General features: G+C 37.4%; 1 protein-coding gene across 1 annotated transcript in view; it reads right to left on the bottom strand.

Annotated features, from left to right (window-relative positions):
- Positions 1-13,380, bottom strand: part of TENM3 (teneurin transmembrane protein 3) — a 592,830-nt gene that overhangs the window by 413,637 nt on the left and 165,813 nt on the right. Inside the window, exon 4 of the mRNA XM_057696894.1 lies at positions 1,788-2,066. Within this exon, the coding sequence (XP_057552877.1) occupies positions 1,788-2,066 (279 nt within the window). The remainder of the gene's footprint in view (positions 1-1,787; positions 2,067-13,380) is intronic.

Raw genomic sequence — 13,380 nt, 5'->3', positions numbered from 1 at the left:
ATAATAAACTTAATTTATATTTTACCAGTACAGATACAATAACAAGATACACTTGTTATGATGGAGAGAGAGAGATGCTACAAAGGTTGTGCATGGACAGGTCCAGCTGACCTAGTGTGGGCCAGTACTGACTGCACAGGCATATGGAACGTCCACGACGCAGAAAGTCAGAACTGAACGCATTGTCCTGCTGCATTCTCTGCTGTTCTTTTCTGAAACCATCATAAATTTCATCACGTATTTTAGGAAAATCAAATGTCAAATAATACGTTTGAACATAACCACTGTAGCTACAATTGCTTGAAGAGTGTTATGTAGAGATATAGATGGACAGGAAGCAAAGTTTATGCCATATCTTATGATTTAGGTTAGAAACTTCTGAATCCACGGTGAAAACTGGTATAAACACAGGTTTTACTGAGGAAAATGCTGCAGTCAGATTCTAAGACTCATTTTGTCAGACAGAACTGCCCTTGTTTCCTGTTTTGGGTGCGGATAAATCCAGCCTCCACCAAGAATGGACACTTCCAAAATGCATATATTAAATGCCTATTATTAACCGATTTTAACTTTGGTTTAATGCACTAAAGTATTTGCCATAAGATATTGTTTCAGGTGGTTTAAAGTAGACTTTTTTTCCTGAATAACAAGAAAACAAGTAACAAGCAGAACGAAGCACTAGCTACCCCTTCATTTGGTGACAGAGCTGCGACTAAAAGCTGACAATGGACCTCCTTTCCTATCACAAAGCAAAGCTGCCAAGTTGTTCAATAAATAATAAAAATGAAATACCATTGGTAAAACACCATCTTTCTTTTCACGTGTCATGCAATTCTTCCATTTTGATTTTCTCTTTGGTTTTTGATACATCGTACACACAGAGCGTTAATAACTGGATTAAAGCAGCAAGTGCATTGTTAATATTAAGTGCTGAAGGTGCAATGTCATTTTGTCGTCTGTGCATTGGTGCTGATGCACCAACTCTTCCTACAAGCTGCACAGACTAAACATTAAGTTTTCTTTTAAAGCCACTATTGCATATGAATTAAGTGTTTCTTATTCTGCATTGGTAATAGGAAAAGACTCCTAATATTTTTGTAAAGATATTTTTCTTACAGTATGCTCTTTGGATACCCTGAAATCCAATTTCTGTGCATGAATTTAATTGCAGAGTAATTCAGTCCCCAAAGCACATCAAAGGCCACAATTCCTTCTCTTTACCAAGATTTCAATTGCTCTCATCAACTAGTAAGTTTAAAGCACGATCAAATTTGTTCTTCAATCACTTGAGCCCTGTTAATAAACTATTCTGTGTGCTCACTCATCCATTCTAAGATTCTGGAACTTCTCTGAGATATTTTCAAGACGAATCTACAAAGATATCTTTGATTACAAGCTGGCTCTGGGGTAAGCTTTATCACCACTCGCTTTGCTACTCCATCGAGGATAACAGGTGACATGGTCCAAGATAAGTCAAAGCCAATCTTTGTTTTTCTTTTCTGTACACGATTAACCCATTCTCCAAAACTATAGCTAACACAACAGAGACTGCTTGCATAATTTAACAATCTGATGTTGAATACTGATTTTTTCCCTGGGGAAAAAAAATGCAACATTCAAGGACATTTCTCGAGTTCTACTGCGTTGCAATACGAAGAAAGGAAGAAGAAAGAAAGAGAAGGAGAGATGGAATGAAGGAAGAAAGCCACACCTCCGGAGCCATCCGGAACAGACAGAAGCACTGAACGCCAACATTATAAAGCCAAAAAAAATACAAAGGAACTTACCGTTTTCACTGTCCGACTTGTTTTCGTGCTCTGTATCTGTCAGGGTGAGGGCTGAGTTGGACCGGCTTGACAGGCAGGAGCTGCGGCCTGACTTGACCCCCCTGCCCCACAGTCTCATGGCATGCTCTGGGGACATCACTGCATCATTCTCAGCATCGGCGTCTGACCCTGCACTGATAGAGTAACCTCTGTGGGGGAGCCCCATTTCCGCACACAATGCCAGTCCTCTTCGAGCTGCTGGTTCACAAACGCCTAACTGCCTTAGGGTAAAATTCTGTCCTAATTAGGGGGAAAAAAAGATAACAACTAGTGAGTATATGTTTCGTTTCAGGTTTTTTTTTTTTTTTTAAACCAAATCTCCCTAAAATAAACACTTCAGCATTCAGATTGTTCACTCCCAGCACCAGGTGTTTGCATTAGCTTCACATGACATATGGTCAAGTGGGTCCAATTAGGGGAAGGTCAGGTGGGGCTCCACCTCTGACCTTTCACCCACCCCAGCTCAGAGCTCCTTTGTCAACTATTTCAGCTCCTGAACACCTCCAGAGAACTGGGCAGGTAAAGCGGCCCAGGCCATGAAAACCCAACCCAGAGAAAGGCTTAGTTATCATTGACAGAATTGTTTAGCAGACTTGTGAAGCCATAGACATCGTCAGAATTATTTCCTGGGTCCTGGCTCTCACCCCAAACATGAGGATTTTTCCACCCAGATGTCACTCCTTCGGAAGAGAAAAGATTGCCCTCTAGAATAAGTTACCCGATAATCAGAAATAATTAGAGACAGGAGCTTGGGCAGCCTTTATTATATTTTTCCACCTAAACTTAACCAATAACATAAACATGTATCGTGTGTGTGTACAAACACACACTAACTTTTGGAGTGTGAGGTCTTGAAAATGTGCAGACATCTGACCTTCCAGACTTTTTGCTTTAATAAACACCTGGAAACATCTGTATTGATCAGAGTAAACCAATTCGTGCAAATAAAGTGCACTCTAAAAAATAAAGTGGGAGTATTACGTATTTAAAAATTAATGATAAAATCAAGTTCCCTGCAAAATAAATGGTTGTGAACCCTGAAGGCTTTTTACTAATAAATTGAACATAATAAAACTCATGACACTGCAATAACTTAAAGCAAAAGTGTTTAAATTAGGTGACACTTTAAAATGACGGCCCTTATTAATGGCTTTTCCAATCCTGTATTTATGCTTGAAATTTCACCTATGTTTTATGATACTAAGGGTGAAAAGAGACAAAAATGTTTGCTTGGAGGATGCGTAACAAGGGCCTTCTACTTCCTGTCTCATTGGCATGGTAGAGTCTGAGATTTAGGTACCAACTAGAATCAAAATAAAGGTAAAGAATAATAATATACCAAGACTGATTTAAATGCTACCATATAGTACGAACCTTTTAAGGATATTAAGCATTTACATTACTCACAGTTTTCATTTTCCTACTTCCCTCTCTTATACCCACGAACATTTTAAAGTTAATTGGCTGGTATGAGAAATAACATACATTACATTTTTTAAAAGAGGGTGTCATAAATTATTTGTAATAAAATAATATCTTGAATCATCTAGGAAATGAATCAAACATAATGCACAAGATAGCAAATATTTGGTTGTAAAAATATTAGCACCCTCCAGGATTCAGCCCATTTTAACCACTGTGGTTCACTGCTTTATTGCTGTAGTCAGATCAGAAGTTGGAATCTGCTTTATCTCGGTCAGACTTCCAAATGGATTCTGACAATGACACTCATAAATAATGAAAATCTATTGTTACAATCAGCCACAAATCATCTCAGCAATGTGAATAAGTACCTCAACCAAAAAGTATGTCAAAAACAAAGGAAGTAGCAAAAATACAGAGGGAGAGAATGAGAACCCATTGAACAATGAGAACATGGGCAAGCTTAATGAGATAAGACAGTATTGTTAGCATTTTTAAAAGAACTAGTGTGGACTGTGCTTATGAAAGTAAATCCAAAAAAAAAAAAAAAAAGGTCAATGTCATGGACAGTTAATGGAATAGCTTTTAAAGAGCTTATCCATTCCTGTTTATATATCACATTTAAAATGAGGAGGGGGAATAAAGGTATAAACAGTTAAACATCACCGTCAAACATACTGGTTTTCCAAAATATTTTTTAAAGGGTGAAAATGAATGATAAGATCCTGTGCATCTTTCCTCTGTTTTGGGAGGCTCCCACATTGGAGAGTAAAAATAAGAGAGAAGTTCAAAGACAGTAAGAGCTCCCTTTCTAATCTCTGAAATGTAACTTGAAACATTTTCCACGTTATTGACTTTTCACACTGTTGCCCTCTTGATGCAAAAATCTATGGGGTGAAGGAAAGCAGAAAATGGTGAGCTTTCTTATTTGTTATCTGGGTATGTAAACACAGCTCATTTTGCAAATGAATATCCAACACATCATTCCTATGAATTGATATGTGTATCCTAAACTCCTTAAACATCTGACCCTCTGAAATTAGTCTTGCAATGATTCAAACTATTAAGGGCTGTTTCTGAAATGCAAGCTAAAAAGCAAGCTGTTAGATTTCCTTACTGAGTTAAAGTTTACTTTTGCTTTCTTGGGGAAGAACACTAAACTTGACCTCCAATGGACTTAAGTTAAAGTCACTTACTGGCTTTGTTCAAGTCACTTTATCACTCCATTTTTTCACCTTTCGGGGCTATCATGACTTGGTTTAAGGGATGCTTTACCCTTTTGCAAAGCACAGGAAACAGTCAACAAAGCAAAAAGACAACCTACTGAATGGGAGAAGAGATTTGCAAATGATATGACTGATAAGGGGTTAATTTCCAACATATACAAACAGCTCACACAGCTCAACATCAAAAAAACAAACAACCTGATTAAAAAACGGGCAGAGGAACCGAACAGTCATTTTTCCAAAGAGGAAATGCTGGTGGCCAAATCTGTTCAACGTGGCTAATCATCAGGGAAGTGCAAATCAAAACCACAATGAGATACCACCTCAACTGTCCGAATGGTTATCAAAAAGAACACAAATAACAAATATTAGTGAGGATGTGGAGAAAAGGGAGCTCTCCTACACTGTTGGTGAGAATGAAAACTGGCACAACCACCTTGGAAAACAGTATGGAGATGTCTCAAAGAACTACCAACAGAACTACCAAAAGACCCAGCAATTCCACTTCTGCGTATATATCAAAAATGAAAACGAAAACACTAATTCGAAAAGATACATGCAATTCAATGGTCACAATAACGTTATTTACAGTTGCCAAAGTATGAAGCAATCTAAGTATCCATCAACAAATCAATGGATAAAGAAGCTGCAGCGTGTATATATATATATACACACACACACACATATATATGCAGTATATATATAATTATATGAAATCACACGTGTGAATCTTTTGAAAATTGTAAAGAACTATAGAATTTAGAGAATCTCATTCAACATAAAAATTTTTTAAAAATTTGAAAAAAGAGATGATTTACGTAAATGAGACCGGCATAAAGGGAAACAAAATGAAAAATGACAAAAAAACAAACACCTGCACAAATGTAATAATCATAGAGAAATGTATAATTTGAAGGTGGGGAGAGGATTTTTTTCAAATAATTTTAGAATAACCATATCACCAACAAAGTTGACTTTTCCTTCATTCAAAACTATCTCTGCCCAGTGCTTCAAATTCCACTGTTGTTGATTCTCCTCTTAGGTTAAGGATTCTTGCTTGTAGGATCCCTCGTTTTAATGCAGACACACCCCTGGGGAGATCTAGCTATGAAATTTGAATGCATTAGTCTATTGGATGATTTCCTACAATTCGGCAATGCTTAGCAAGATGGGCTATACTTACGGAAAGCACAGGCGGTTTTGACAAACAGAAGATGGAGAAAAGAAGGGTTCCAGATTGGGAGAAGAGGCAGTTGGCTACGGTACCATGGAGCTGGGAGTTTGGGGCTGGGATGTGGTTGTTAGGGCAGGACTTTAAGTCAATGTGGAAAAGTGGGAAGAGACAGGCAGAAAAGGCAGCAAAGATGCTTTTGGAACCAGACTTAAAACATGACCATCTTGTTTAAAGTCATCTTTGGCTTCAAACAGCATGAAAGAGATGAGGATACATTTATTCTTATTTTCCACAGTTTCTTCAGATTGTATTCTTTGCAGTGCTTCTAATACCGTTACCTTGATTTCTTTCTTTGCTCTGTAGAGTCTTTATATTAATTCTGTTGGCTGAAACTGGTGAAATCAGTATTTATCTCCTGCACATTGAATTTTGATAACCTTGATCAGCAAGGCCAACCACAGAGTTTCCCATTACAATTTGAAACAGTCCCAAAATAATAAATTGCAGCAAGAATAAAGTATATCTGACGATGAAATTTCTTGTGATTAAAAGGCAAGGTTAGCTTGGACTAGATTAGGCATTTTTGTTTTATGACACTCATAAATTTGAAAAATCTATGAAAGAAAAACTGAATAAACAGCCCAGGCAGGTTGCATCATTAAAAAAAATGGTTCACATTCTGAAAAATGAGCGAGGGTATGTGACAAAATGGAAAGGACCACTTTCCACTTGCACTGAGCATAGCTACCTATTTCATAAAAGAAGGGGGTTGGGGAAAAAATGGCCTTTTTCTCCCATGGTGTCTATAACCTAGTCCGAGCAGAAGGGATTTTTTCAAGCTGCAGTGCAGAGTGATGTTCACCAACAGGCAAGACACCCGCTATGTTTGGGTGAGTTGCAAAGAAAATGACGACATGTGGGACTAGCCTCAGAGTCACACGGGGGGACTACAGGACCTGGAGAAGCACGGTCCAACATGAGAACTCACGGTATTCTCTCCCCTCTTATGTCTAGATTCTCTAATGTCTAGGTTTTTCCCTTTCCCTCTCTTTCACTTGTTTGTTCTTTTTTCCAAAACCACTTTATTAAGATATTAACTCACAAACCATACAATGAACCTACTTAAAGCATACAAGTCAATGGTTTGTCGTATACACATTGCGGTGTGCAACTATCACCACCATCAATTTTAGAACAATTTTATCACCCTTGTACCAACGATCAGTCACCTCCCATTTCCTCTCTTACCCCACCACTCCCTCTAGCCCTAGGCAAGCACTAACCTACTTTCTCTCACTATAGCTTTGCCAATTCTGCACATCTCAAAGAAAAGGGGTCCTACAATAGGTAGACTTGTGCGACTGGATTTTTTCACTTAACACAGTGTTTTCAAGATTCATCCATATTGTAGCCTGTGTCAGTACTCATTTCTTTTTATGGCCACATAATATTCCATTGTATGGATACATCCAATTTTATTTATCTGTTCATCAGGTAATGGACATTTGAGTTGTTTCCACTTTTTGGCTGCTATGAAAATGCGGCTATAGAAAGCCACGTTTTCATTTTTCTTGTGTATATATACCTATGAGAGGCATATGCTGGTCATATACACATATTCTATGTGTAACCTTTTGAGGAACTGCCAGACCATTTTCCACAGTGGCTGTATCACTTTATTTTCCCACCACCAATGTATGAGGGTTCCAGTTTCTGTATATCCTCACCAACACTTGCTATGATCTGTTGGTTCTCTTTTATACCACACCACAAATGTGTATACCGTACTGCAAATTTGCAATGAGGAATTGGACTACAGGTCATTGGTACTGAAAATTGGTACTGAAACCAAGAATTGTTGTTCTCTTAAAAAGCAGTTGATTCGTGGGTGTGCTATGCAAATTCATTATTACTTTATTCTATTAGTTTTCTCTTTGCCTTCTATTATGCTGCTTTAGTCTTTGAAAGTATTTTTCTATTAAAGTACTCTTTAGCTCAGAAAGTCTACCTTTGAGACTGTATCCTAGAGAAATAAAATTACCTGACCTTAAACTTACATGTACAAATAATATTTATATGGCATTATTGCAAAAATTAAAATAACTAGAATGTTTACCAGAAAGGGAACAGCTAAATAAGTTATATATTCCTTGCATAGAAGATTATGTGGCTAGCAGAAAGAGTGGGTTTGGACCTACATCTTCTGTTCTGGAGGGAAGCCTATTATGTATATTTTAAGTAAAAAAAAAAATACAAGTTGCAAAGCAGTGTGTAGAGTATGATCTGATTTTTAGAAACTAAGAAAGAGACCCAACGGATTATATAACTGCTTATGGTTTTCAGCATGAATAAAGGGGAGGAGGGCTATATAACTGTCATGATGGGTCATACAGAAGGAGCTGTAAGTGAAGGAAACCAGTAATTTTCTATTTTATAGTTTTGAATTTTTACTTTGCGTGATAATTTCCATTAATTTAAAAAACACCAGCAAGGAAAATGAGAATCTATCTTCTTTTAAAAAAACAAATATGTTTTCTTGATTTACTGTTCAATAGCTTCAGTTCAATAACTGGAGATTCAATTTACTACCATCTCTTGGAGAAGCTGGGTTTTAAAAATCCTTCCTCATTTGTTGTAAAGAAGTGCAGTTGTGTAAGAAATATGGGAGCAATGTTTTTCTTTCACTTCATCTCTTCCCTTTCCCTTCATCATTTATGGATTTTTTAAAAGAAGAATAAGCATCTATTTCTTCTATAGTAACAAGCCCCAAAACTGAGCGTAGGAAATGGAGAGAAGAATCAATATAAATGTAATACACAGAAATAAAATCATCTATAACTGTCTTTAAGTATTTTCCTTGGTTGACAGAATTCTCCTCCGGGGTGGGGCATAACCCCAAACTACCAATTGGACAAACATCTCTTATTCAATGCTGGTGCAGTCGGTGTCACCACCATCGTATCCGGAGTTCCCTTCTTTGCTATGTGTGTAAAATAAGAAGATCACTGAGTAAAACAAATACATGGAACTTTTCCCCTTTGAGTCCTAATGCATATTTTACGGGACAACTTCCTCATGTTAAATCTGTGGTTAAACAGTGGTTTGAACAGAATACCCATCCTTGAACATGCAGTAGAAATTTCAATGAGGATGTAAAATCTTCACTTACAAAACCCTACACAAAACTACACTTTAAAAATTAACTTAAAATCCCACGAAATACCTTAACTTTCCCTACCCCATTTTACTCTCTTTATAAAATGTAAATCTCTTCAACAATGTTCAACAGCCTTTTCAATTTACCTATTCATGAGATGTTAACATTCATAACCACATAATGGTAATCATGAATTTCTAGGGGACAGAGGAAATGACCACTGTACACCCTATTTATAATCCAATTTATTACTCAAAACATGAGTCTAATGGAAGCGATTGCAGGTTACACCCTCAGCATTCATCCTGAACTCAGCTGTGAACTGTATGTACCTCAGTCACTGGAAGCGTGTGGTTGGGACTTGACTGTGAACTTGATGAGAAGCTTGAGAAGGGAAAACCCCAAGTGCATTTGCAAGCAGGGACAGCAGGATTAGAATGAAAGGCCCTAGAGAATACGCATTTTCTTCAAGATAAGATTTGTGAAGCCTCCAGGGGAGGACAAACATAGGGATACTGAAGAGAAGGCTTGGTGGCTCAAACGAGAAAAATTAGGCTGTGAGTCTGCTGAGTTACAAAGAAAAAGCATCTTCTTAAGCCTGTACCATGAAGGATTTAGATACCCAACCACAAAACAATGCATTTCTGACGGTAGCAACCATTTGTAATGAGAGCAATAACTTTAAACTTGGTTTTTCTCAAAAGCACTCTGAAAATGAATCCGCTTTGTATTGTTTACTTAGCAATTATTTCTTTAGAACAACCCAAGACCCAGTGATGGATGCTAATACGTCCTCAACGTATCTGCTGGTATCTGATAATCAAACTGCAGTAGGTATTGGTATAAATATGCGTGTGGTTTGACGTGGAGCAGCAGGGGTTTAATAATTGTGACTGAAGCGGCACCACGTTGATTCACAATGTGGGTCCGAAATTGGCAACATGACAAGGAACCGGATACAAGTTAAGCAGTAAAGCTGGGGCTCAGGACATCAGACCAATAAAGGCCGAGGCAGGGGGAGAGGATTACCCCCACTGTGTCCCGAGGAGGAGGGCCATAAGCTACATCTATCTACTCACACCTTCTGGCAGGTAATCTACAAAGCAGACTGGCTTGCCAAGCCTGAGAGAGGCACTTACCTACTTAACAGCCAAAATTAGTTAAGGATCAGGTAGCCAGGAGAGCTGAAAGAGGAAACTAAGAGGAAAACATCCCCATGAAACAACGCTAAACTGGAGCTCTTTAGCTCGTGTCTTCAAGTACAGAAATTTAAGGTTGAGTAAACAAGGCCATCTAAATCCTTTAATCCGCCGCTGGCATTTGTAGTGACTGAGAAGGAGTCATCATTTTGATCTCTAAAGGAATCATTTTAAGGAGTTCATATTTAAAAGGAATAAACTTTGTGGAGTGGCAGTAATTAGCCCAGGGGATCTGATGACTGTTTCAGGTTTTTGTCTTTCTTTATGAAACCTCTTCTCACAAAGAAAAGGTTTTCTCAGCACCAGGAAGTATTTCAGAAAACATGGAAAAGGGTTTCAGATTCCTTTCGTTTTTGTAAAATGACAGAGGTGAGGGGGAACACTGGGGAAATGAAAAGTTGGGGTAGAACTGGAAATTCATAGCAGCATTAAGTGCTGAATGGTAAGACCATATGGTCATATTTCTTTTGAAGTCTAGGATCAGTTCCCATTATTCACTATAATGGCATCCAAGACTAAACGAAATCTCCGTCTTTAAAATTAAAAGCATTTTACTCTTGGCTCTCAAATTTTCCTCTTTCACAATTTCCAGCACGCCTGAATGTTTAATCTATTTTCATAATGCAAAAAAATAAAAATAAAAATAAATAAATAAACAAAATAAAAATAAGAGTAAGAAAAAAATGGATATATTCCATTTCACTTCCAAAGCAGTATAAAGTGGTACAGAGACACACAATTAGTATCTTAACAGAGTAATGAATACTATTTTACATCTGCCCAATGCTATTAGTGATATTCTAAAATTATACACACATCTTTCATGATTTACATCTAAGAAATAGGAATTTAATTCTTTTGACCTAGCTGGAACACTACATGGGGAAAGATTTAAAAACTATTTACCGTTTTAGAGAGTTCCAACATTAAAACTGCCGAAAGTGTAACCTATATCCAAGAGCTAAATATGGACCGTTTTTCTACTTGGAAATGGATGAAAATACTTGAAAGTCATGGTCCCAACTATGTGCCACCAACTGCATTCTCTCTGTCAGCACAGTCCTGCAGCGGATGGGGATGCTATTATCTTCATGGGCAAAATGTCTTTATCCAGCAAAACACTGTAGTGATTTGGCAGCAGGGGTGGTTTTTCAGAGAACTATGGTTGTGGTTCAGTCTGGAGACAATGTGACTGTCCCAGGACCAAGTGAAAAGTCCTTTTTGCTGAAGCTGGATGAAAAGAGAAAGCAAACCCCAAACTTTCCATAGTCAACTACACTTGTTTGAACATGCCTAGTTTGGGGGTTTGTTTTTTAAAATTATTACTGCTTAGGTAAATTCTACATGCAGCGAAATACACAAATCTTAAGTGGACACTTCAGTAAGTTTTAACAAATGTGTCCAGCACGAACCCAAACTAAACCGGGCACACCTCCATCACATCCACAAAGTTCCCGTATCCCCTGCAGTCAAACCCCATCTTCATAGGCAACCGCTGTTCTGATTTCTTTTACTATAGATAAGTTTTTCCTGTTCTTGAACTTAATATAAACAGAGTCATACAGTATCTACTCTGGATCCTTTGACTTAATGGAATGTTTTTGTGGTTCTTCCACATTGTTGCTTGTTTCCGTAACTCAACTTTGGGATTACCATGTTGTGTTCTATTGTATGACTATACCACAGTTTGTTACATCCACTCACTTGGAGATTCCCATTTGGGTCCATTATGAATAAAGCTGTAATGAAGATAAAGTTTCATGTGTTCTATGTAAATACTTAGAATATGAATTGCTGGGTCAAAAGGAAGATGTTATTTTTAACTTTACATGAGAAATTGCCAAACAGTTTCTAAACAAATCTTGCCATTTTACATTTTACACTCTCACCATCAGTGTATGAGAATCCAGTTGTTCCACATCCTCACAGATACTTGGTGCTGTGCATCTTTTTAATTTTAGCCATTCTAGTGGGCAAGTGGTAGTGTTTCATTGTAGTTTTAATTTTCAGTTCCCTGATGGTGCTTTTTCATGTACTCATTAGACATTTGTGTATTTTCCGTGTAGTTCTAAGAATTTTAACCATTTTAAAATTTCATTGTTAATCCTTTTGTTATTGATTTATAGGAGCTCTTTATATAGTCTGGATAAAAGTCCTTTCTCAAATATATGTATGTATATAAAATTTTCTCTTAGACTGCGGATTGCCTTTTCATTGTCTTAAAGGCATTATCTGATAAGTAGAACTTTTAATTTTGATGAAGTTCAATTTATCATTTTTTTTCCTTTTATGTTTTGTCCTTTTTATGACCTCTCTAAGCTCTCTATGCTTACTTCAAGGTTGCAAGCATATTCAAGAACACGGTTAGCTTTTTACTGTGGTTTTCTTAGGCAGTCTTAGCTTTTGCATGGAAATTAGGAAGGTAAAAGAGTAGAAAAATAATAAGATCTGACTGTGTTTATTTCTGGCTCTGGAACTCACCAGTTGCTGACTGAGTGTGCATTTTCACAAGGCTGGGTCTCAGTTTTCCTCATCTATAAAATGGACTTAGAGGATCTCAGAACTCTCCCAACCATAAGTTTATGCAGAGCCAGAAAGAAAGCAGCACAGTGGACCATAAAAAAAGGCTGAGAACAATAGCACCATGAGTCCAAGGAGGAGGCGAAGGAAGAGAATAGATCTTCGTAAAAGTACCGGTCACAAGGGTTAAAATTTCCTTTAGCACCAGGAACTTTTGGTTTATATTTCATTCCTAAACTAAATTAGAAACACTGTGCCATGCGCCTACCATGCCTGGAATTCATCCTGAACTGAAAACTAACCATCAGGACAGTGTGAACATAAAAAACGGTATCTGCCAGTCTGGAAAGGTGCTTTTCCTCTCCACTCCTATGGTTGGTTCCAAGACAGGGATTATTTTTGCCTTTGCCTTTTGATGATTTAGACTGGCAGGTTTTCCCTCACAGCCCCACTCTCCAAATACAACTTCTGTGAATATTTTACTGTTTTTTTTCTTTCCTTTCTTTTTCTTTTTTCCCTTTTCTTTTCTTTTTTTCTAATTCTGTGAATGGATTTTGTTGTGTTTATTTTAATACTTTTATAAGAGTTTTTGAGTCAAGTTTTGTGCAATGCAATTCACAAGTTGGTCTTTTTTTGGCTGTTTCCTAAGCCAGAACTTCACAGTTGCACAGCAAGTCCTCGCTTTAGGAATCAATGTATTGCGTTTAGAAGTTGATAATGGATCAGTATATATTTTTCCATGAAAACAACATGGAGGAAGCCCAGATGGAACACGCAAGTATATGAAGTCATCTGATGGAAGAACACTCTAGTGCATGACTTCCACATACAAGGCTGTCTCTTTGAAAAAAATGTG

The sequence above is a fragment of the Hippopotamus amphibius genome, chromosome 10, assembly GCF_030028045.1.
Source record: "Hippopotamus amphibius kiboko isolate mHipAmp2 chromosome 10, mHipAmp2.hap2, whole genome shotgun sequence".
NCBI classification, from domain to species: Eukaryota; Metazoa; Chordata; class Mammalia; order Artiodactyla; family Hippopotamidae; genus Hippopotamus; species Hippopotamus amphibius.
Note: the sequence above shows the minus strand (reverse complement) of the source record. Positions and strands in the feature narration are given on the sequence as shown.